The 25,326-nt window shown below is 49.3% G+C and overlaps 1 protein-coding gene across 16 annotated transcripts in view; it reads left to right on the top strand.

Annotated features, from left to right (window-relative positions):
• The first annotated feature begins 1,215 nt into the window (after positions 1–1,215).
• The window catches only part of COL13A1 (collagen type XIII alpha 1 chain), an 87,663-nt gene continuing 63,552 nt past the window's right edge, over positions 1,216–25,326 (top strand). For 14 of the 16 annotated variants that reach the window (XM_027692867.1, XM_027692879.1, XM_027692878.1 and 11 more), the window contains exons 1-3: positions 1,216–1,664; positions 1,857–2,166; positions 9,591–9,660. In XM_027692867.1, the coding sequence (XP_027548668.1) occupies positions 1,663–1,664; positions 1,857–2,166; positions 9,591–9,660 (382 nt within the window). In that variant the 5' untranslated portion in view covers positions 1,216–1,662. Of the gene's footprint in view, positions 1,667–1,851; positions 2,167–9,590; positions 9,661–25,326 lie in introns of all 16 variants that reach the window. The other 2 variants (XM_027692866.1, XM_027692865.1) reach the window with 2 other exon arrangements.

Raw genomic sequence — 25,326 nt, 5'->3', positions numbered from 1 at the left:
GAGAAACTGTTGAAAGGCTGCAGCCATCAGAGGGGTGTTTTCCATGCGTGCCGGAACAGCAGCGCAAATTGGAGCAGCGAGATGACAAGAAACCTGCTAAAAGAAATAAAGAAAGGATTTCCTGCCTTGCAGACAGTAAAGCCCCGTTTTGGGAAGCGAGTGGCTGTGAAAGGCATGAGGCCATTCAAAGAATTGGGGCTGTGTGCTACCGGGTCCTCCAAGGGTTTGTCTGGTGGAGGAGAAACAGCTCGTGCTCGCGTTAACCTGCTCCCAGAAGGTCTATTTCTTCCAGCCCTCTGAAACAGAGACCGGGCCAAAGATGAATATGAGTTTTCTCTGCCAGTAATTTCCAGCACAGACTGCACGCAAAATCTTCATTTAAAACGTGTAAATGACAGCGAAAGAGCCACAAGGGAGCCAGATTTTAAGAGACCAATTTGCTGCCTGGGTTTTAAGGACTGTGCACCATGGTGAGCCCTGTGCTGCTTTGCTGCTGAGCGTGCTCAAGGAAGGGATCAAAGAATGGACAGACAGACAGGCAGGGGCTCAGCAGAGCCTGCATGTCACCCTGGAGGATAAAATATTGTATGTTATGCTCAGAAAAATTGGTAGAGGTGGGCCTCCCTTGCTCCTGAAGAACAGAAAGAGACTTTGTTTCCCAGACGCGTGGCTCGGAGCTGCCCTGCAGCACGTTTTAGGGAGACTGCTCCCTGCCAAAGAGGGTTGTCTGTCTGGTGCCCTGCGCCCGCCGGGACACGGAGGAGGTGACGAGAAGCTCTGCTTCACTAGAGGGCCTCAGCAGATTATTTCCTCTGAACGCCCTTGGCAGGCTGTACCCCCAAATCAAGCCCCAAAAGCTCCCCCCTTGCACTGCAGCTTGCCTGCCTGGGGTGTTTCTCCCTGTTGCCCTTCGCTTGTTTCTTGCAGAGCCCTCAGCTGCCAGCTCTTGTTTCCAAATGTTTCCCTCTGTTTCTCACCCCGCCTGGTTGATCTCCTCAAAATATCAGGGTCAAAATACTCCGCGGCTGGTGCCTCAGGGATGCCCCAGGATCTGCGTGGGGGACGCGACAAGGCTTTTGCACCATCCCATAAAGTGCTCTCGGCTGCGGGGAGGAAAGGAAGACGCAGGCTGGTGTGAGCCCAGCCTCTGCTTTACAATCTCTTTCCTGCCACTATAAATAACCTCGGCGAGAGTCACTTCAAAGGAAGGGCTGGCGGCGGAGAGGTGCTTTGGGGACCGAGCGGGACAGGGGCGTCCCACTGCCCGATCCCACCCCGGCGCTTTGCATAAATAAATAAATCATGCAGCAAGGGAGAGGTGGAGAGAGAGGGCGAGCAGAGGAGGTTACTTTGGGAAGCCGCGCAGCTCGCTCATCCCAGCCCCGTAGTTCGAAGGGAGTGTGTCATGTTACAGGGGAGCCACGATCAGCCAGAGCACAACGTCGCCAGAGCAGCTGAGAATTACCTCTCTCTAATGGGGACTTTCATGTGCAAGCTCCTGGCCAGTCTGCGAAGGAACTGAAACGGGCAGCTTAGAAGGAATCTAAAACTCCCCAGCGAACCAAAAGACAGAAACACAGGAGGAAAAAAAATCTTGATCAGATTATTTTCCCCCCTCGCACTCTTTGCTGCAGTTGGATCTCTTTTTTCTGCACCTCTTTTATGTGTGTGTGGTTTGTTTTTATTTTTTAAAGACACCCCCCCTATCCACTTTTGTCATTATTGCTGTCATTTGTCATTTGCTGGCACTGGGATCCTCTTGGATGCTCTTTTTCTGTGCCTTCTGGATTGTGCTTCTTGGAGTAGGAGTGAGGCTTTCTTTATTCTATTTATTTATTTATTGTTTCTCAGGACAGGGAGGGAATGTTGGAGGAGAAGAGCTGGAAAGGCGTCGACGAAGCAGCTTTTGACAGGGGGTGTGTGACTCCCCCCAGGACCGGCGATGGGGAGAGATGCTGCCGCCTCCCTCTCCTGCTGGGCTCGGGGCTGCCCGGCGTCTCCCTGCTTTCTCTGGTGCTGAGCCTCCTGCTGTACTTTCGGACCTCCGATCTGCAGTCCCGGGTGTCCCACTTGGAAGCGGACAGACCCACACAGCTCCCTGCCTGGCTCTCAGCAGACCAAATGGAGACGGCTATTTTGGGAAGAGTTGACCAACTGCTTGATGAGGTCGGTGTCCTTTCATTTTGCATGTATAGTTTGCAGTGCTGTAGATTTTAGGCACGTGCATGCTTGCATAGTTGTGTTTTTTTTCCCCTGCCTTAAAAACCTATCTCTGCACAAGTGATGCTGCTTCTAGGTTGAATTCCCTGTGTCTCCAGGTCCCTCCCACCTCTCAAACTCACCTGGTGTTTGCTTCTCTCTTCCCTAGCCCACACTGTGGCTGAACCCTGCACTTTGCAAAGAGGAAAACCTCATCCCTGGTCCTGGCAGGGAGGGAAGAACCTCCAGCCTTCTCTGTCTGGTAGTGTTGCCTGCTGAAAGAATTTGAGCTAGAGGTTAAACCTGGGGATTCAGTGTGTGTCTGAGCCCCAGGAGAGGGACAGGCATGGCATATAGCAGCTAGGGCTGCTATGGGAGGAGGTAATTGCAAACACCCCAGTGTTATGATGGGCTGGCTTTGCTGCTGTGCCAGCCTTGACCCCTTCCACAGCTCCTGGCTCAGGAAAATGAGGCACACTGGCATTGCCAGGATGGCTTCTGGTACTGCCAGAGCATCAGTGCAGAGCATATGGCTGTGTTATGCCTGCTTGAGCCCCATCCAAGCTCCACTGGACCCTGTGGGTTCTCCTCTGAGGATGGGGGAATGCTGGTGCTAGCTTCAGCAGGTCAATAAAGAAGGCTCAAAAGTGCAGATTTTTGTTGGTGACACCTTTTACTCTGTTGGTGCTGCTGGGCTTCTGTACCCTGTGCGGGATGAGTATCCTACAGTATTCCTTGCCTTGTTGGGCTTTGAAGCAGTGTTGACATGTCTGGGAGCAGATGGTGGTTCATGTCTCTGAACTCTTCAGATGGGTCCACACTGACCTGTTCCCACAGCTCTGGGGGAGGCTTGGGGCTGAAATTCAGGGCTGGAGCTGTTTCCACCCACCTCTCATTTTCTCTGTTTACTGCAGCTTTGGCTTGAGTCATGCTGGAGAGATCCCTGGGGCTAGCCCAAAAACTGTTTGTGTCTGAAAAAAACCCCTCTTGTGCTGCTACCGCCAAACGAGGCGAGGAATGGGATGATCCGAGTGGTGGCTATAGGGACCTGCCTTGGGCAGTGCTGCCTGGTACCTGGGGTGACCCCGGCCCCCCTCCTGCTTTCCAGGAGCAGCAAAGGTCTGTGGTGAGGAGTTTAAACCTGCAGCTGACAGGCTCGGCTTCTGTTTATGAGTCTTGTGAGAGCAGTCCCTGGATCGGCTGGGGTTTGCAGCCAAAAGCCGTGAACCTCGAGTCAGCAAACACTGCAGGAGCTGAAGGATTTGGTTTTGAGTTGTCTCTTTGGATGAGGAATAAGGGGAAGATGGGGTCCATGGGGTAGTACCCCACTTAAAAGAAGGTTTTTGGAGAAACAGAAGCATTGCAAGTGGCTGGAAGAGTTGCACTCTTGAGCAGGAACTCCTTCCCCACCACCAGGCAGGGGATAACATCCAGCAATCCCCCTGTTGCTGCTGGCATGAGTCTGCTGGGAAGTCGCAGTTTATCTCTACCAAGTGATTTGAGAAGTGCTACAGGATGCCTGCCGGGAGCAGTGCCCGAGGCCGGATGGCCCCCTGTGTCCTGTGGGATCTGCTGGCCACGGCACCTTTCCGCCTTTTTATAGCTTGGCTTAGTGAGGAAATGGGGCTCTCATGGTGCCCGTGTGCCAGGCAGCGCCCCTGTTTTCTGAGCAGTCCCTCTTGTGCCCCTGGGCGTGGCCCAATCTCCCTCGCAGCCAGCGTGGGGAGCAGCTGAGGAACAGGAGTGATGGCTTGAGGGGCCAGCACTTGCTCCCAGGTACCACCAGGGTTAACAGTTCCATGCTGGGTCACAGCTTCCAAAAGAGCTTGGAGAAAAGTACCGGAGCCTGCGGAGGAGCAGGGATGCCTGGCCCAGGTCTCCTGTCCCTTTACACCTGGGAAGGGCTGCTGCCAATGGAGAGAGGAGAGCTGTGCCCCCTGGGCAGGAGACCTTCCCCAGCTCCACTGCCCACTTCCCCTAGGCTCCTAAACCTCAGGTCTCCACACTCAGCCAGAAGCACTGTCCTGGGCCAAGTGGCTCGAGGTCCAGGGTGGGGGTCTGCTGGTGGACAGATGGTGAGATGGCATATGGGGCTTTTGCTTAGGAAAGAAAAACAAATCCCCCTGGTCCTCCTTCTCATTGCGTCTGAAGTGGGGCTAAGTGGGATAGGTCTGGCTAGCAAGGGGCAAGGATGGAGAAAACCAGGGAAGATAAAGGGGACCAGGAAAAGGATGTGAGAAAAAAAATAAGGAAAGCAAAAGACTGTTCTGAGCATGACTGGGGGAGAGGGGCTGTGAATGGGCTGCCGTGATGGACGTGAAATTCATTCCCCCCTGCTCAGACCCTCGCTGCCTCTCATTGCCACATCCTCACAGAGTTTTCTGGTGTTTCGACCTTAATGGGTTTCACAGCTGCCAGCTCAGTGTTATCCATCACAAAATAAAACAGCAAAGCTTTAAAGGAACCCCAGCTTTGGAAAAACCTGGTCTGAAGCAGGCGGGGAGGTGGGAGGTAAGGGAAGCCACGGCACAGGAGCACATTTCTAGCTCTAATGGCTGTGAAGATCAGCTGGAGAAAAATGAAGGAGCCAAGTCTATAAGGGCTAATATAGAGGAGCTCTAAGGTTATGCTCAAAACCTGTACTGCTCTGCACTCCAAGCTGGAGTGTGGAATGCTCTCCAGTCTGTGCCCAGGTGTGCCCTGGATGTTCCCAAGGGTCTGTGAGGGACACCATACAGATTGCAGTGAAAAGTGCAAAATGCCAAAGCTCTGTTAGGTGCCTTTCTTCTAGACATGCAAAAATAAAGCAAACTGGCAGGGAGAGGAGGTGGGTTGGTTTGCTTAAAATGTTAATTTTAAGGCAGTTGGTGGGGGTGTTTTCTTGATCTTGGAGCCTGGTTTTTGAGCACCACTGGGTGCTGTGTCGGTGTTTCCATCTCAGTTCAGGAGGAGCAAAGAGAGGGCGGCAGATGCTTTCCCAGAGGCAGCCTGACCAGTGCTTCACTTGCTACTGTGTAAACCTCTTGCCTGGTGTAGGCGAATACCCGAGGGGAATTTCTACTAGACACAAATTGACTGGGTTTTCCTATAAAAACATCTGTGCAGAATGGGCTAGAAATAGGTAGTTCAGGGGGAACTTTACCTTCACATAGGAATTCCTCTGCATTTATGGGACATCATAAAATCATACAAAGAGCACAAATAAACTCATATTTGCAGGAGAGGCAAAGCTTTCCAAAGAAGAAAACAAGGTCCTTTCCCATGCTGGGTAACATTTGGTACTATTTCATTTGCCGAAAGCTCATCAGGGTGGAGAACAGGATGGATTCAGTGCTGCTGCTAGGAAAAACAATCCCCGAATTTGTGAGCTTGTAGAGATAGAAATGTGTATGTGTAACACAACAGCAGGTATCCTGTGCAGCCTGGAGGAAGATCAGCTGCCCCTCTGCACCGTGGTGAGCATGCTCAACTTCTCAGGGGTTTGTGTTGAAGGCATTTGTTGTGGCTTTAGTGATGCTGAAGGGATTCAGGGACTGTGCCCGTGAATGGGGAGGGAGCATTGATCCTCACTGCTTTCCCAATAGTCTCATTTCGCTGGGACTCTTTCCGTACTTATGCAAGCAAAGGAGGGACAGCTGAAAACTCCCTTTCCCTCACGACTTAAAGCTTTTTTTCTTCTGCTATTCAGTATCTCAAAGCACACTGCTCAATTCTGCTTCCCAGTGTCTGCAAGCTTGCTCTCAACCTGGCCTCCATCTTCAGCTTTCCATCCCCAAATACCAGATCTGTTTTTTCCTTCCAACTTCTCTGGTAGCTAAGTCCTGTTTCCTTTCAGCTGCTTGCAATCCCTGCACCTAGATGGTGTTATTTCCAAGCTTTTTGCTCTCTCTGGGAGGACTCCCTGCTTGCTTTTGCTCTGGGCCACATGGTCCTGTGATTCCAGGAGCTGGGCCTTTAAGAAAAAACAGTGAAATTGGAGATAAAACAATAAGAGTTAACAAAACCACCCACCCTTGAAATCCCCCTGATGGTTGTAATAGATTATCTATTTAAGATGTGTTTCTTTTAGCTGTTGGAGATAGTGGTGGGAAATGATTTCACCTTCCCCGGGTGACTGCAAACAACTGGGAATGCTAAAGAGCTATTAATCTGCCCCCTTTGAAGAAGTGCCCTCCCTCTCCCCTAATCTCAAGTGCCCCTCCAAAACAGACAGGCACTTGCAAGGTTTAGGAGACCACAGCCATAGTCCTTTAATGCCAGAAGAGTTCTTGCTTTCTCTGCTCTGTCCGCCCTTGTCAGCCCTGTCCTGTCATGCTTGCAGTAAGTTCGCCCACGGGAAAACCCCATGCTGGCTTTACTGCCATTCCCAGCACGTGTGTCAGCCCAGCCCTCCTTGCCTTTCCTTCTTGCAGACAGAGAGTTTCCCCCTTTCCTTGATGCTCAGTGATGTGTGATGGCTCCCTAAACACACAGGGGTGCCCAGTCGGAGCTGGTCAGCTCTGGCTCCAGTGCCGGCGAAGGCTTTTTCAACCACGTTCCTATGTGCAGAGGGAAGGTGCAGCTGTTATGTCACTGGAAAACGTGACAGGCAAGAGCAAGCTGGCTCTGCTGACAAGGCAATCCTCTCCAGAGGAAGTGTTTTCAGCGCTTCTGCCAAGGCAAGAGGGAGCCAGTTGCTGCTCTTGGTGTTACATGCTCCAGGTATCCCCCAGGTGAAAAAGCAAACCCCAGTTCCCAGGAAGGAGATCACAAAGCCTAGACTTCCAGAGCCCCACCTTCTTTTAATTTTGCTTACACAAGTCAACCTTGCCCTAAAATTGAATGGTTTTGTGTTGCCTGGGAATGAAAGTTTTCCCTTGAAAACGCCATTTTTAGAGAGAAGCCCATTTGTTTTGCTGTCCTGAGCAAAGGCAGCTGCTTGTGTTGGACCGGGTGATATTTTGTACAGTGGTATGAGGGAAGCAGAAAAGGACAGAAAATTGTTTTGTTTCACCATCTCAACCTAAAGTTGAATTGAGGTCTCCAGAAGCCAAGGATTTTTTTCTGTGTTTCAGTCAGTGTTTAGTAGACTGTGCAGGAAACTGAACTCCAGGCGCTCCTAAATTCCTGGTAGGGTTTGCCTCCCACTGAAGGTGCCAATTCCACGGCACCACCGCCCTTTGTATTCCCCAGGGATGTGCAGAGCTCTTGGACTCAAGGGAGGCACCAAGGATGGCGAAAATGCCAAATGCCAGTGAGTGCCTGATGGCTGATGGTCATGGTGCACAGGGCTGTGCTCCCATCCCTGCCCAGCAGCTCCTGCACCTTCCTCCTGAGGGCCCCCCATCCTTGAGAAGGCTATTTCAGTAGTCCCAGGTCTTTCCAGGACCCTGACCCTGCAGATAATGTCTTGGGGAAATGTTATTGCTCCGGTTCCGTTCCCGGTTATGCTGAAGTCCTGCTGGGTCATCACTTCCCTGATAAGTCCAATTGCTGCTCCTCTCCTTCTGTGCTGGCACAGCAACCCAGCCAAGGCTTCTTGCAGCCCCCCCAAGCTTGGCCCTTTCCACTTAGCCTCTCCAGTGCCTCTGCACTCAATGGGGCAGCGATCTGTTCCAGTTTTCCTTGCAGATTTCTGTCCTACGAAGGGTCCTGCTGCAGCCAGGGTGTTTGGCCCCTTACTGGTTAGGAAATGGCTTTCTGCTCCTGCCTTTGCAACCCATCATCTCTCCCTTGTGCTGAGGCCGATTCCCAAACATGGGAAAGCCACCCAAATGTGGCGGTCTGATGTTGAGACATTTTGGTTGGCATGTGTGTAGATGGAAATGGGAATGTGTGTGCCTACATACCAGTGTGAGTATCCAAATAAAGGCTCCTCTGTCCCGTTTGTGCCCATGTTTGACCATTAGCACAAAGTGACTCAGTGCTGCAGAGCAGAACTGTGCCATCGGGGAGGTGGCAGCTAGCTGGGAATGTGCCCAAATGCAAAGATTCACATATCAGTGCTTTTAAACTGAGAGGGTAAACACAGATAAAAATGCTCTATGGGAACTGGCAATTCTCACCTGAAACCCCTCCTCACCCTGATATCAAATCAACTCTCTATCAGAACATTTCAGTCTACCATGCAAAATAGAGCACTGAAAATACTCAATTTCTAGTCAGTCACAACAACCTTTACTGCTTTTGACTTGCAATAAGGAAGCCAGTCCTTTCAAAGTGAAAAAAAGGAAGTGTTCCAGCCAGTTCTGCCTTCCCTCATCCAGGCAGAACCAAGTTGCTTTACTTTTTTCCTCTCTAAAAGGAATTTCCCCCTAACTGATGCCTTCAGGAAGGTGCTTGATTACTTGTGAAAATAAAGTCATTTCTGTATGATCCTGGGCATGGGCTTCTGTTGCACCCAATATAGGGCTATTTCTTTTGGAATGTTGGCCCAGTTGTGAAGTAGGTCAAACAATAGGAAGGTGTAACTGGGATGGGAAGCTGGGCTTGAGGGTTAGAAGGGAACAGGGAGTGACTCATTAGCACAGGCACCCCAGCAGCTCAGCCTTCTCAGATCATCTCAAATCATTAACCAAGTGTACTTTGCAGGCATTAATGAATAACTTATTTGGGTTGATTTGCATTTTCTTTAATAAATTACAGCTATTTTAATACAGTCTGTGAGGGGTGGTGGGGATGCTGTCCCTAAAGCACATTTGGCTCAGGACATGGGTTAAGTTTAATGACATTTCCAGTGAGGGAAGATTCGGTGACCTCAGGTGGACTCTATTGGCCCTTTAAGAGATACACAGGTGGGCCCAGAGAGCAGGAGACTGACATGCTGGCACCATTAGAAATCCAAACTCATGGGAAATGAACATTCTGATGCAATTTGACATTGTGGAAGCTCTTGATAGGTTTTGTTCTGTTCTGCACTTGGAGAAAAGTTAACTTTCACAGCCTCTGAAGGTTTCAGGAGATGCTGTTGCTGTTCTCATTCACCTTCAGCCACAATTTTTTGGTGGGACCCTCCTGTCCATCTAGGTGTCTCCCTGAGCATAAGGAGCCACAGGGGGGAAGAGTACCTGCTTCAGATCTTTGGGTTTTGTCTGCCGAGTGAGTCTGCTGAGAAATGCGGCTTTTTCATAAGGACACAGTCACCAATTTATTTGCCACTGCCAGCTCTTGGTTTTGTAATGCCTGTAAGGACCACATTTGGAGGCCGTTACGAAACTCCCTCGGCCTGCTTTCAATCAAACTCCACATTTCTAGTTAAATACTGTGAACTTTAATGCCTTTCTTCATTCCCAAACTGTTCTGCCCTGTCTTTCCCATCTCTTGGGCACCCTCCCTCCCACTTTTCCAAGAATTTGAGGCTTTGGTTTCGATGGTATAAATTAATCCTTTTCCTGTTTCTCCTCTCTTGACAGAAATTGAAGTTTCACTTGCCGAGACATCGAGAAGTTCGAGACACACACCAGCGATGCAACTGCCCGGCAGGTAGGGATGTGGGGACAGCTGGCACTTTGGAAGGACCTTTTTTGTCTACATCTCATTGAAGGCTTTTTTAATGCTGTGTCATGTATGAGTGCAAAGTTGTGCATGTTTGCATCATAATGTGCTCTAGATATGGGAATTCGATGTGGAGGGGTGTGCAACAAGTTTGGTATGTGCCTAAATACCAACAGGTGACAGGAACAACAGGGCAAGTGTCAAATGTCCAGATAGATGTCTAGACAGACAATGAAGAGGGAAAGATAACATCTAGAGGGGAAATATTCCCAGTGATTTTAGACGTCAGTGTTGAAGTGGGCAGAGTGGCTCTTGGGGAGGTGCATCTTTCTTGGCTGATTTTGGAAGGTTTGAGACATGTAGGCTAGACCCAACACCAAAGCTGAACAGATGGATTTTGGTGAGCCAGAATGCCTCTGGGATGAGAAGATTTGAATTCCTTGATGTTGTACCACTATCTGAGGCATCTTGCAGAAAAACAGCCTTCTGCTAGAACTGTTCATTTGTGAGGGGGTTCAATGAAGTGGTCACTCAAGGTCCTACTTGTATAACATACAGAAATATTATGGGATTGCTTAATTGCATTATGTTTTTAATCATGCTAATATATCAAAAGGCTCTTTGAGACACATCTTCTGAAGTGGTTTCAATACAATAAGTGACAAATTGCTATGGAAAAAACATTTGTGAATGGCATTTCATTCCATGACTATGAATCATCCAGCCTTCCTCATTGTCTTTTGATGCATCAGACTGTGTAGAAAAAAACCAGAGAAGTGCCAGCTACCACTCACATCCTCAGCTGAATTTTGGGGAGAGTTTGAATTTGTATATCCAAACCGGGTACCTGAAGCTCATTTTGCAAAGAAAGAGGCAGGGGAAGTTGTGTCTGGACGAGCACATGAAAGCAGCATTTCTATTTTCTGTGGTTTCTGCTTTGGTTCTCTTTGGTGCCCAACGTGAGGTGTTTGACAGTGTCTGGTGGTACACATATCAAAGTGTATTCAAATATGGTCAGCAGTGGGATAATGGTGGAAATTATGGGGGGTTGTCTTTGCTGTAAGTCTCAAAATCATTGTATTTAGACCTATGTAGAGACATAGGAGGCAGTCTCTTGCCACATTAAAATGGATTTGCAAGGTGGCAGCTTGTAAAAGCAAGAGGTAAAGCTGTACAGGTTTATGATGGAAAAGAACTAAAATCCAGGATCCAGACTTGTAGAATATTGGAAAAAGCCTGATTTGACTACTCTGGATCAGGACTGTTGGACTTCCTTTTTAGTCCCAGAAAGAAACAACTGGAGCTATTTTAGTTTAAATTTAAAAGATAGTACAAATGAAATGTCTTCTAAGTATCTATTCTCTAAAGAACAGATCAAAACTGAGCTCAACTGTTTTTAAATGTCAAACTTTTTCCTCCAATGGGAACACAAATCATAGCCCTACTCCATTTTCAAGTTCTTGCCTAGACTTGACATATAAATGCCATAAAACCACAGGAATGAATATCCTCCTGGTGTTTCTGAGCCAGCTTGGAAAAGGAAACTTAGAACTTGAATGCAGAGCAGAGAAAAAAGAGATTCACTGATTTTTGAGGCCATCTGAATGTGACCCCCTGCACCAGGCATGTGATAGATGAATTGGCCAAGTATTTCAGCATCAAGGACATAATACTTGGTTACAGATACCCACATCCCGTGGGAAGGCTTGGCAGCAGTTGGTTATGGATTTCTCCTAACACTTGGGTGCCCACTCATCCAGTTAAGCTCATAGTATTGCTGAATGACAGCTTTGATTCAGGACAATAGTATCGTCTCATAAAGGTTCAGGCTGCCTTTTTACCTGTTAAACTTGCTCATCTTCATCAAATATTCTACAGATACGGGTACTATATGTAAATTTCCCCCCCACCCTGTCACCTAATCTGTCGAGGGAAATGAGACCACAGTCTAAAGCTGATATTGTGAGGTCTTAATTCTTGGAGCAGTGCAGAAATGAAGGCACCTTCAGCCAGCTGCTGTCTCTTCTCAGACCCTTTGCTCCAGGGTATTTCCCTTTGGTCTCCAGACGGATGCAACACAGGCCACCTGAACGCACTGTCGTGCTGTTTCAACATGGTCTCTCTTGCAGCCCGAGACCTTGGGAATCCTTTTCCCCAGTGCATTTTTCCCCTTGTGTTTAAAATGCCCCAAGGACCAGACAACGTGACTTTTGCGGGAGACCAAGGTATTCAGAAGCGTCAAGATGTTGCAAGACTTGGCGCATGCCTGTTGCTTCTCACTGGCCCACTTTACTGCCTATAAACACATCGTACTCCTCAGCAAAAATAAATGTTTATCAGAAGTGACATTTGAGTTCATCTCGAGCTGCGAGCCAGGTCCCTGCATGGCAGAGAAGGGGAAAAGGAAGACAAGTTCATTTGCTGACCTGTTCAGTGCGGATGTGGAGGTCCTGGGCAGTGTCACCAATTGCCATAGAAGAGCTTCAGAACAGAGGGGGCTGTGAACATAAATGGTTTGGAAACGCTGGGAATAGGAGAGCAAGAAGGTTGTGAAGCGTGTGACTGCACTGTGGATATCTGAGTGTGTGTGATAAGGACTGTAGGAATAACACGGTCAGGAAAACAGCACAGCTGTATTTATAGCAAACGATAAGGAAATATAAGTTTCCTTTGACTGGGAAGCTGCTACTTCAGATCACTTGGGTTGGGGGTGGGTGTGGCTACCTGTGACATGTCGCTCCTTGGCATTGAGTTTTTTGAGCTCAGGGGTCACAGTGGGCTTTTCCAGCAGTGTCTTGGTGGGGAGGACAGAGCCTCCAAGTTTAGCACAACCTTTCTGGGTAATTAATGACTCGGTTCCCTCTGTCTGATAGGTAACCTGTGTGATTCCTTCTGTTCCCACTGTCTGCCAGGCTGACCTGGGACAACTTTGCACAGGTTGGGAAAGAGACCCTAAGGCTCAATGGTAGTAATGACTGTAGCTATTCACCACTCCCAGAGCCTGCGCCGTGCTGGGGCCAAGTGTGGGCTGGGAACTCAGCACAGGTTTGGTCTGAGGTTTTTGCATGCTAGGATGAGACTGGGGGAGGTTTTCTGGGGCTGAGCAGATGCTTTTCCATATGGTATGTGGATGTGGTTGAGAGCTACCTGAGGCTGGAGGATCCTCTTACAGCCAACTGGCCTCCCTTGATTTCTTCCATGTAGTAACAAAACACTGTGAGGGAAAGCATCATCTTTCAAGTTGACAGAGCAAAAAAATCTAAGCTTTCTGTAGATCAGGTCTAATCTAAGATTTCCTTAGATTTTTTCTTATATTAGGTCTAATCCAAGATTTCCTTAGATTTTTTTCTTAAATCAGGTCTAATCCTGATCCAGTTACAGATCCAGACTGTGTCTGCCTGGACAGCCTCAACAGCCAGAGATTACACCAAAATCCCTTCCCACAGCCGTCTTGGCGGAGGTGGGTGCTTGTGTATTTTGAATACTATGACTTTTTATTAGACCTTTCCCATCTTCCTCTCTTCAGCTCTGATTTTCACAGTCCCCACGTGGCTGTTTTTCACTCTGCTGGCTCTCTGCTCCAGTCTTCAATATCGCTGGCTGCTTTCTGTCTACCCCCACAATGCTTGTTTTGGTCCAGTTTCTCCTTGGGCAGGTTGGGAGCCTGCGGTGCTGGAGGCGGTCAGCCATGCAAGCAGGGAAGCAGCTCGGAGGGATGCCGAATGACTTTTCCATCTCTCCCTGTGGCAGCGCTCGCGGGCAGAGGAGGGACCTCGGCTGCAGGAGGAGGCAGCTCCCGGGAACTGGGACTGGCAGTCAGAGGGAGGTTGCACAACCCCACCACAAACCAGCGTACCTTTTGCTGTTACAGGGGCTTGGAGGATGGTGTGGGGCAGCCGCAAGGATTTTGGCACTGGATGGGAACTGGGGTATTCTCGGGAATGTCTGCGAGGCTTTACAAAGGAATGTCCCCATGGCATTTCTTCTACAAAATTCCACCCACATTCCCTGTCTGCCCCAGCCTGGGGCACAGGGAAAGGTGCTTGGCCACTCTTCAGCTGCAATTGACCTTACAGAAATTACAGCAGGAGATGCTGCAACTCAAAAATGTTGCTGCTGTTCCCCTTCTTGCAGGGAGGCCCTGCAGAAGTCAAGGTGCAGTGGTGGCCCCGGTTGCACCCGAGAGACAAGTGCCACATGCTATGCACACTCGGTCCAGGCATTCTGGTCTCCCCCTTGGGCACCCCCCCCCATGCTGTCCTGACCCCTCGGCACACTGGCAGCTGCTGGAGGAGCCCAGCAAGAAACAGTGTAGGGCTGCAGTGGGGCTCTGGCTCCCACCCAGGATGTGTCACCCAGAGCCAGCAGGGCCAGCTGACGGGAGGCCGCAGGATTAGAGGCATATCCTGACCCCTGCCTGGCCCCATAGGCAGCTGCAGAGGGAGGAAAAAACGCTGGGAAAGGCAGGATTAGGGGTGGTGGGGATGGCTGAAGCAGGGGTAGACCCCTGGGCAGCATGGGCTGAGCCTCAGCCCCGCAGCACGCAGGCAGAATATTGCATCCAGGTAGATGCATCTGTTTCTCCCTTGGGATTCATATCTTCTCCCCAAATGTCTCTGTGGAGATGAGCCAAAAAAGGGGACAGTGACTGAGTCCTGCTTGCTCCCCACATCCCAGCTGACATGCTCCTCTCTTGACAGGTTGTTTTCATGGCTTTTATATTTTCTTGCTGTCATGTTTGACATGATCCTTTTTCAGCTTGCTGGGACTGATTGGACAGATGATAGAATCATAGACTGGTTTAGGTTGTGAGGGACCTAAAAGATCATCTCCCTCCAACTCCCTGCTGTGGGCAGGGACATCTTCCACTAGACCAGATTGCTCCAAGCCCTATCCAGCCTGGCCTTGAACACTTCCAGGGATGGGGCATCCACAGCTTCTCTGGGCAACCTGTGCCAGTGTCTCAATGCTTCTCAGGGGCTCCCATAAGATTAAAAGCCTGAATGCTCTGGTGAGCACTGAGAGGTGGAGAAGATGTTTGGGATCCCTGGCGTGGGGTGAGGGTGTGGAAGGGTCACTCCAGCTATTTAAACACCAGCAGCCATGAGCCGTGTCGGAAGCTCTGGCTCAGAGCCATGAGGAGCATGAGGTGGGAGGATGCAATGAAACACCCATCCCCATGGCCCTCCTGTCAGGAGGTGCAGTGAACTAATTGAAATGATACAGTTTTGTGTTTGACCCCTTTTCAGGATGGTAAATCAACGTGGCTTCCTACGCTGACTGTGGAAAAGGTGTTTTCAGCTTTAAAAGTGTCTGAACACAGCTTTTTGACAAGTGCTAACAAAAAAAATTGGAAAAGAAGACTTTTATCTCAAGCAGCCACTCTTTGCCAAAAGCTCTGAGCTTTCTAATTTGCCTGTTTTCCCTTGAATGCACTGGCAAAGCCCTCATGGCCAGGCTGGTCAGAGAGCTGGGATCTGGAGGGAGCAGTGCCCAGGCTGCTGCGGCACCACCGCAGCCACAGCAGCATGGTGCTGTGTCAGAAAATGTGGTTCTCTGGCACGCCATCCTCGTGGCACAGCTGGGAGAAAAACTGCAGCATAATCATTGCTTAAATAGTACTCCTCCTTTTTTCCTCCCTTTGTAAGACATCTCCCTGGGAATTCCCTGAAATTTAAATATATTCCCCCATCCACATATTTTGGGCCCTCCAGAGTATACACACACTTCAGCCTGGAAGGTTGTTCATGTGCTCTGGCTTGCTGGCTGTATTTTGAGTTGGGGTTTGTTTGGTTTAGACATACTGTTGTTTCATTTGTTTTGAAGATGCAAACCACACAATGAATTCCACGAATTCTGTGAGCAGTTATGAATAGATGAGGATGAACAATTCAGGAAAAAACCAAACAAATAGTTTGCTTGGTCACTTAACTCTCTTTCTCTGAACATGTAGGCTGCTGTGCTCTTGCACAACTGCCTGGAGCAACTCGAGGAGTCACCCCCACCTTGGCTCTTGTCACCTGGAGGGTTGACATATCCATGGCTGAGGGACAGTAAGAAAGAGGAAGCCAGGATGTTCCTTATGCTTCTAAGCATCATCTCATCCAGCTTAGTCTGTGTATGGGATTTAAGCTGACTTTATTAATGAGTGTTTAATTGATGTTGATCAACCTGCTGTTGTTGTCTCAGTGCAGGCTAGGAGGGCTTGCACATGCCATTAGTACAGCTGTGAGCACGGCCTGGGCTGGAGGACTTAGAACAGCCCTGTGGTGCTACCATGCCGATGGAGTTTGGATGGCAAAAACCTCGGCCTCTCCCTCTTTATCCAAAGTATGGTTAGAAACAGCCAATGAATTGAAAAGGGTGGGCTCTAAGGCACAGTAATGGGCACAAGTGCTCAGCAAGAGAGTGGCCTGCTTATTCACACTCATCTGCTTGTTGGTATGATTCCCTCTTGCCATTTTGTGGCCTGTGTCTGGGACACCCCAGGGCTCCTCTCTTTGTCCTTCTATGTGTCTTCTTATTTTAAACTTTTTATTTTAGTTTTTTTTATTTTAAGCTGGCCGGAAGGTGGGAGGAGTCTGCTTCAAACATACAGAATTGCTGTGGGACTTTTTCTCTGGAGGCTGAGTTCTGCCCAAAGGTGCAAACAGGTGAACCTTTATGTTCAGGTGTGCATGAGTCCTGGTGGCACAAGCATTAATTTTAATGGTGCTTGTATATTATAGCCCAGGTGTTATATCCCAGCCCTGTATAAACCTTGGTTGTTCAGTACAGCCATTCTCCATGCAAAACCATAGATAAACTAACCTCTTCCCTAGGCAAGGGTATTGTGGGTGCGGAGAAAGACACTGAGGATTAAATGCAGGGGAAGGAGATTTCAGAGCAGATACCCACCGCAATGGGCTCCAGCCCAAGCACAGATTGAGGCAGGAGAAAAGCATTGTGGTTGTGCTGATTTTTATCAGGTAATGGTCCCACTGTGACCTTTACTGTCCCTATCCAGCTGTGTCCGAATAACAGATTCAGTGGCACATGGCACCCCACATGCAAACCGGGGCCTGACAGGTTGCCTGTGGGGCAGCCGGGATGCATGTCAAGGGCTGCAGCAGGGAGCTTCTGCATATTTGACGGGTTTGTGTACAGATGTTTGGTAGAAGTGTTTACACCATTGCGTGCCTTGTGCTTACAATGTATATGGTACATATGGGCATAAATCAGCGCCTTGACAAAGCAAGGCAAAAACATCCCAGCTGGCTGAGGAAACCCGAGGAGCACATTGCACTGCTACTGTACGGCGACGGCTTTGATTGAGCACGAGCGTGCTACCGGGGTGGAGGATTTTTCCCAGGCCTGGGCTGTGTGCACATGGCCGGGCTGGTTTGCGTCAGCCGCTGACGCACGTCCGGGCCCCGCGACGCGGGTCTCGCGTGTGCTGCCCATGCTGGCAGCGCTGCGGTGGCCGGGGGAATGAGGGCGAGCCGTACCGGCCGCCAAGCGCGGCAGCGGGCGCGGCGCCCGGTGGCGGCCAAGCCCCTTGCGCAAAGCGTGGGCGCCCGCCAGCCGGCGAGGAGCACCGAAAATACCCAGCGTGGGCCAAGGGGGATGTCGCAGGCGCCAAGTGGCTCACTCCAAAGTTGCTTGTGAGGGGACTTCGCGCCAGCGCCAGTGGGACGTGCTGCCATGTGCTTGAGGGCAATGGGGAGGTAAAAGGTGGGCTGCTGGCCTAGCCAGTGGCAGGATGGCTCTGTTAGGTGTCCCTGTGGTGGGGCAGAGAGGCTTGTGAGGAATCCTCCTCTCCGGGGTGTATGGTTTCAGTGTGGTGATACCCGATTCCCTCTTGGCTCTTCCGGGCATCTGCCCACACCTTTTCCCTGTGGGGACCAAGGACCAGGCTGATCCCCTAGTGCCCAAGGGTGTCCCAGGACGCAGATCAACAGGAAGAGTGGAGGAGCAGCTTTCCTTCCCCCTGGATCATCTTTCAGCCCTCGTGCCAAGCTGAGACCACAGGTACGCTGACGGTACAGGGGCAGAGGCAGCCTTAAAAAGGGAGAGGTTGCATCATGTGGGGCTGGGCAGGCTTTGGGAGGCAGAAACCTCATCTGTTAAACACATACCGCCCCCCCTCCGCCAGGGAACATTCAATCCTCTCTTTGATGGACGTCCAAGAAAATACTTCTTCCACATCCTAAACTTGTTAGCACCAGTTAATCATCTTAACCTTCTTCCCCTCCGAACATACACTCCAATGAGTTTCCCATCGCTGGCAGCTGTTAAAGACGCAGCAACGCTTTTCTCACTGACCTTCGCAGGCGAGTGCGCAGCCATTAATTATTGAACATCCCGGCTGATCCCAGGTGGGAGAGCAGAAACCCCTGTCTTGTGCTGAAGGCTCTTCAAAGTGACTGCCCAGTGCATCACTTTGAGGGTGAATGCAGTTGATGCAGCTCTCCCCTTGCAGGAGCTGGACCAGGTCTCTACCCCTCCGGGCACTGCCTTGCTGACATTCATAAGCAGAGTAAAAGAGAAGCCCTGGAAAATATTTGTCTGCATTAGAGCAATGCTCCCAGATTAATGTTGCAGAATGCCAGCAGCATGACAACCAGAGGGTTGGAGAGATGTGCTCACATGAGGGGTCTGTGCCATGCAGCTGGTGAGGGGAGGGGGCTGTGGCATAACACCTGCTAACTGGGCATTTCCATTTCATCTGGCTATTTCTCCCCTTTCCTGTATGAAAACCCCCTTGTTGCCCATTGCATGTCTTTGATTTTGCCTCCAAAATAAGCTTGTGTTTAAGATAGAGGAAAGGTGACTCCTCAGTGCATCCATCCCCTCTGCAGTGCCTGTGGCTCCAGGGGGGCAGCGATGCCCTTTGATGCTATCTGGCTCTTGTACATGTGGGATTGGGAGGCAGCCCGCTCGCATAGGCTCCCTGGACCAATTCACCCCCTCACTCCCCCCACCAGGGCCGTGATGATTCCTGCTCTGCTTGCCCATCCTGTTCCAGCCTGGCTGCTGCAACTCGGTGTCCGTTTCTTCCTCATGTGATGCCTTGGGTGAGCAGCATCACAGAAGGACTGTGCAAGCAGGAGGTAATTAAATCAGCGTATTCCCCAGGGAGTGTGCTGATTAACAGCACATTTTCCCCATGCCGGGGGGCTGAGACACACACGGGCAGCAGTATCAATCCATCGCTTGCCTCACTCCTCTCCCTTAGGATGTCTGGTTTTTTTCTTTTTGCTTTTCTTTTTTCCCTTCTTTCAAAGGGAAGATGAAGATTATATCAGCTGAACTGGAATCTGAACTGACAGAGCTTTGTGCGAGGGACTTGTTTATTATGATTTGGTGTTGCTCCGGGCAGTGCGTGCCTCACTGGGGACCACCCAGCTATCCCAGCCACACCAGGCTCCCCTTGCCGTGCGGCTCAACCAGCAGCAGGTAGAGGACCGTGGGGCTGCTTTGCCTTTGGGAAGGGGTCTTACAGAGGCCAAATCTGATTCTGGAATGTGGCACTGGGTGGATGTGGCCAGATCCTGGTGGCTGCTCTTTTCTTGGCCTTCGCCTCTGTCATCTGCCACTGCTGTCCAAGGGAGGAGATGTTGCTGGAGGCAGTGGCAGCTGCTGGGAGTTGTGTGTTGGCCTCGTCCCTAAGCTGAAGCACACAATGGGCTGGGATTTTTTTTATCCTTTTAAATTCAGTTTTTAAATATTAGCTTCTTATTAGAGTAATTTTGGCAGCAAAGAGAGAGTAATTATGTCTCCCAAAATGGCAGTCATTACCTACAGATTAACTTCTCCTTAAACCCTACTGTATACAAGTGCTACACAGATGAAAGAGGGGTTGAAACCCCAAAAGCAGCCCACAGAGCTTATGGGTCTTTGGCACTGCCCTGGCCACAGTGAGGGAGCCATGTCTCAGCTCTGTGCTCACCAGGAAGTGAGGTACCTGGCTCGGACCTGTCAGAAACCCAGGGAAAAGCTGTGGTATGGCAAGGCTGTTTGCCATCCCCTATGCAATGGGATCTAATGTGGGCTTAAAAACAGAAAGAAAGGAGGGGAGGGAAAAAACCCATCTTTTTTTGGAAGATGTAGCCTCATGTCTTTTAGTTTATCCCAATGTGTCTTAGGGATCTTTTGCTTATGGATGACCTGAGTGCTTATGGAAAATGTTTTTTTTCTGGGAAAAAAGGAGGAGATGGGAGTTATCAGATGTGGTTGTGAATAGTTCTCTCCTTGAACTCCAAAGCCATCCTGGATAAATCCCCATGCTCTGTTATTGCACTAACCCCTATCTTAATGGGCAGGGTCCTGGAGTTTCTTGGGACAGTCACTGGGAAGCGCCTCTCAAGTCCTCTAGGAAGGGAAGCTACAAACATGTGACTCTTGGATTGGGAGCTGGTGTGGTGCATGCACTATCCCCAGCCCCGTGTGGTTTAGCATGCCTTCAGCCATTCCCCCTTCCTCTACATGGGTTTCTCCATGTGCCTTTCCCCTGCAGCAAACTGCTGCAGACCTCAAGTCTTCATTCCTTCTCTTTGCTCTCTTTTGTTTCTAGAACAGTGAGGGTTTCCTGTTTTGGTAGGACTTGGACCTCTTTAGCGGTGGCTGAGAAACCTCAGCAGTTATTTACCAGGTGTAACACACACCCCATGTACTTTGGAGAAGTTTCTCTCTAAATGTAATGCCCTTTTCCCCTTATGCCCTCAGGGCCTTTCCTTTTGTCTGGGAGGAAGAGCTTCAGAGTAAATAGTTTCTAAACTTGCTTGGGTTTCTTCCAAGTTATTTTTTCTCTGCTGTGGGGAGAGGGGAAAATACGTCTTTTCCATTTTCATTGTGCTCTCTTTTCTTTTTGAGATTATAATGGGATCTCTCACTACGTTAAAAACTAACAACCTATATGCCTAAATAAGAAAAATCTTTTAGTCTCAAACAAGATGGAGGTTCTGACAGAGTTTAGCAAACTTATTGAGTCAAATTTGCCATGTTGAGAAGATGAGAGAATACAGGTGCCTTCCAGACCATGCTCCGAGGGAGGCAGCGTTGGTTGGGGTTATTTTTTGCCTTTCCACTTCGATGGCTCTCTCCACAGTGTGTGCTCTGCAGAGCATCTGGTTTTGGCACTGGGGGCGGCAGGGAAGGGATCCGCACGCTCAGTTCATTCTAGGTAAGGGAAGCCGTGAGTCCTTTGTCCCTGTGAGCCAGTGCGGGTTGTCTCCATATGTGCAGCTGTCCCAGCCTGGCTCCCACCAGGCAGAGCCCAGCACAGGAGTAGCCAAGTGAAGCCAGCCTCCCCGAGTTCAAGACGTGCTAAGAAAGCATCAGCTAGATTTGGACGAATGAATGAATACTCTCCTCTTCCTGCACCATAAAACACGCTGAGCAAACCCACTTAGGCTCGTAAACCCCATCACATTTTTCCTTTTGAAGGGACTAGCACCAGCCCCACTCTCCTCCACATGCTCTGTTTGGAAGCAAGGCAGTGCATCAGGAAGGAGCCTGAAGGAAGAATTTATGGTGTCTCTAATTAGTCAGTTTGTTCCATCCTTGAAGAAGAGGATAACGAGCGACAGGGATGCATTGCTGGCCTCTGGAGGAAGAGTGCTGTGGCTTAGGCTCATGTCCAACTGCTGATAGGGTAATTAGTGGTAACTGGGAGCTATCAATCATCTTGGGTGGAAAAATGTCTGGGCGAAAGGAAAGACCCTCCCAAACATTTTCATAACTCAAAAGGGTGTGAGACAGGGTCTGGAAGACAGTACTGGCAGTCCATGAGGTATTTGAGGAAGGAGTCTATTAAAAGATAAATTGAACACAATGGCCTTTTGTTCGTCCCTGGGTAGGTGACAGAATTTGCTGTTATAAAAATTGCAAAGTATTTTGGAAGGAGGAAGGAAGAAGAAAAGAGTTAGCAGATGGAAAAGAGGGAAGAATAACAAGAATTCGGGGGAGAAAAAAGTAACAGCGCACTAGTTATTAAAATCAGCTGCTAATTGCAAAAATGATATAGGACGAAAATGAATTATGCAATTTGACAAGTAGATAAAACGTGTCATTTGCATTTTAAGTGCATGATCAGAGAATTTATTTAAATAATTATTAGATATAGTAAGGTCCAACTTTCTACTTTTCCCAGACAACCACATTATGAGAGAGATTTCAATTTTCAGCAGGAAGTAAAAACGCCATGGATTTTGGTTTTTGCTTTACCCAGTCATGATTTACTTTGGCCAGTTTTCCCCTGTTGTTCCATCCTAATTCTGAGGCTCTCTGAGGAGTAGGACTTGTGCAGGGCCTGGCCGAGAGCTGAAGAAGCGGCCAGCTCCTCGATGGAGGAATGTCAGACTCCTCCTGAATAACCAACTGCAGTTTTCAAACTGGTTTGGGTCTCCAGAGTTTTCAGACACCACCTTTTTAGTCCTGCCATGGAATAGGATGTGTTAGCAAATGTAGGGTGGGGAACTGCAGAGAGATTATCTAACATCTACTCTGCCAAGAGTAGGGTTTTGTTGGAGTGGTAGCTTGCTGCACTGGCATGTGTGTCTTCAAGCTAAGAGTTGTGATGTGCTTCTGGAAATGTCCAGGTATTTGAGGTGGATTTCAAAAACACAGAAGGAGCTGGAGAATTGGTGGGGTAGTGCCCCTGGAGAGCAGGAGCTGGGGAAGAAGTTGAGGAAACTCGGCAACCTGGCAGAGAAACTGTTGGAAGCATGAGGAGCTACAGGAAGGGATCAGCTAAAGAAAATAACGAATTCCTCAGCAAACTGAAATTCAAGACAGGAGAAAAGTAAAGCTGAAAGGATTTAGAATGTATGGGTATGCAAGAGAGCCTAGGGTCAGGTGGGACTGTGAAGGACACCCAAGAAAATGCTGGAGTTGTTCATTGTTAGTGAGAAGGAGACCTTCCTCCTCACTGGAGCATGAATGCCAGTCACACCGGACAACAAGGACACCAACTTCATGAAGAAGTCTCTGAGCCTTTGAAGGCTCGTGAAGGACAAGTGACATGTCAGAACATAAGGGCAAGGCAGAGGTGGTGACAGGGAGGAACTTCGTGTCCCTCTGTAAGACCTTGGGGATAAAGTAAATAGACACTGTGTCTTCTGCCTTCATCACGTTGTGTGCTGTTGACTCCTGCAGTGAGCCAAAGACCGGGTTACTGTTTGAGAGCTACACTTCAAGGCGCAAACGGGCCACTGACAGGGAGCAACGAGAACAATCAGAGGTCCAGAAAACATGCCTTCTGCAGAGAGACTGGAAGAATTAGGTTTTGTTTAGTCTAAAGGCGAGAGAAGACTGTGGGGAACAGGACAGCAGACTTCAAACGCATAAGAGGTAACCGCGAGAAGGAGGGAAATAAAAAAATCTGTTCTTCAAGTTTGCTGTGCATCAGAGGTCACTGACTGACTTAAACAACAACACTGGAAATTTTGGGTAGTCTCTAAGAAAGATAATAAATATGGCCTTATGAATCAGGGCTTGGGTATCGCCTGGACTGGATCACTAGGGAAGCATGTGGTGTCATCATCCTCAGAGGACAGCAACAGGTTAGAGAAATATTTGCCCAAATGGGCTAGGTAGACACTTTTTATTCCTTTGGTTGCTTTGAAGATGTTCCCTCCTCGATTTCGTGTCACTGTCATTCCACAGGAATCCTTTAATCTCTGTTTGGTTTGCTCAGGGGAGGAAGAAGGGGAAGAGAAAGGGGATAGTCAAGAGCAGCAGTTTTGGGCTGGTGGTTTGCTGTAGCCCGGGGGCACGTGGGCTCTTTGGCAGAAGGTGGTGTAGCAGAATGAGCCTGCCACCATAAGGTTTTGATTTACTGTCCAGGGGTCCGCACCGCTACTGGAAAACCTTGAGGGGGCCTCCAAGCATGAAAACCCACTGGGGGAGCTGACCCCGGGGGTCCTTCTCTGCTTTCTGTGGTGCTAAGTGCTTCAGCATGGCAGGGACAAATGCGATTGTTTGCTGCTTGGAAAGAGCTTGCTGACCCGCAGATGCCTGCCCAAAAGGAGCATTGCTGCCCAGCCCTGGCCATCCCAGCGTCTCTCCCCTGGCAGTGCCGGAGGTGCTGTGCTTGTCCTGGTGCAGCCAGCACTGTGTGGGCCATCTGCTCTTGACCCTTTCCTGTCCTTTGTTTTCACGAGGGGCTCTCCCAAATGTTTGTCAGACTATTTCTGCTTGCCTATTGTTGAACCCTTGTCTTTAAGCACTTTAATCTGCCTAATGGGCTGCCTGCTGTTATGCCAATGGCCCCAGTTATCCTCATCAGATTCTTCTGGCTCTGGAGGCCCACTGGCTCCCATTGTCCTTACAGACATTTCTTAAAACAAGCAGAGATGCTTGGAGATGCACTTGGAATCTAAACTAAACTCCACTATCAGACCCTCTCTCTTATTTTTGAGACTGCTGCTTAATCATGTTAATTTTGCTGTGAGGCTCCACCTCGGTGTTCACTTTGTTCATGGCATCCTTTGGACTTCTCTTGGTGCTCTGCTTGTGGCCTTCTCCTTGGCTCGCACTGGTTGTGGTGATGGTGTGCCGGGATGCTCAGAGTGCCTGAGCAGTGACTTTTATCCTCAACAGCTGCTGATATTAACTGCCGAGTCTCAGTGATGTCATGGGTTTGATTTCGGAGGCGAGCTTGAATGACTGGCATAACCTGGTGCCTCAGCTTAGCATTGGTCAGATTTTTTGGCAGTGAAATCCTGATAGCCCTTTTGCTGTCCAACATTGCTGTGATCCTTTGAAGAACCTCTTACCACTCTGCAAGGGTGTAGCCGAGAGGGGAATGTTCTGGGGACGGAGGGGCCTGGCCTTTGCAAGGGGGTCGCACTCTCTGGAGTGAGTTATAAACTCAGATTGGCTGCTACTTCTGACAACACCTCAAGCAAAATTTCTGGAGGTTGTGCTTTGGGTTGTCACTGTTGCTTAAAATTTTTCTTATTATTTTCAAGATTTTTCTTGTCTTTAATTTCCCCTACAGCTAATAATGAAGCTCTCTGAGTTAACGTCCCTCTGCCTCCCCTTGTATCATTTGTCCCCGGATGGAGATGGGGAAAATGGTTCTTCATGGCTATGAGTACTGTGGGTGTGTTGTGTGAAAACTGTAGCGTGGCCAGTCTCTAAAACAGGCCCGAGCCATCATTTGGGCTCCATGCACCCAACTGGGGTCTGCCTGCTCCAAAATGGGATCACTCTGCACTGGACACCCATGGAGCCAGGAACGAGGGGATCCAGGCCACCCTGGGTAAGGTCATGCTCAGGCCACTGACATTTTAATCAGCATTTCATAACTAATTGCCTGGCCACAGCTATCTTATTATCAATTAACATAGTCCTGAATGTCAGGAAGTAACTGTATCTCTCTAACTTGCTAAGGCTGCCTTCTGGGTCTGTGAAATGGCTGGATTTCCTCACAGGGATGGATTACATGTTTACATCTTCCCTGCTGCCAGAGTGTGTAGTGTGGATGACCCAAGTAAGCAACAATAACGTCTTCGTGTTCTCTCTCTGTCCTCCTCATCTTGTGTAAGCTATAGAGGGGGAAAAAAAGTCCCTTGTGTGTGAGCTTTTGGAGCAGGCTGGAAGACACCCACATTGCAGGCACTGTACTGCCTGAATCCAAGAAATTACAGAGAAAAAAAAAAAGCTACA

This window comes from Neopelma chrysocephalum, unplaced genomic scaffold (genome assembly GCF_003984885.1).
Source record: "Neopelma chrysocephalum unplaced genomic scaffold, ASM398488v2 Primary Assembly neopelma1_89, whole genome shotgun sequence".
NCBI classification, from domain to species: Eukaryota; Metazoa; Chordata; class Aves; order Passeriformes; family Pipridae; genus Neopelma; species Neopelma chrysocephalum.
This window is presented reverse-complemented; position numbering and strand designations above follow the sequence as displayed.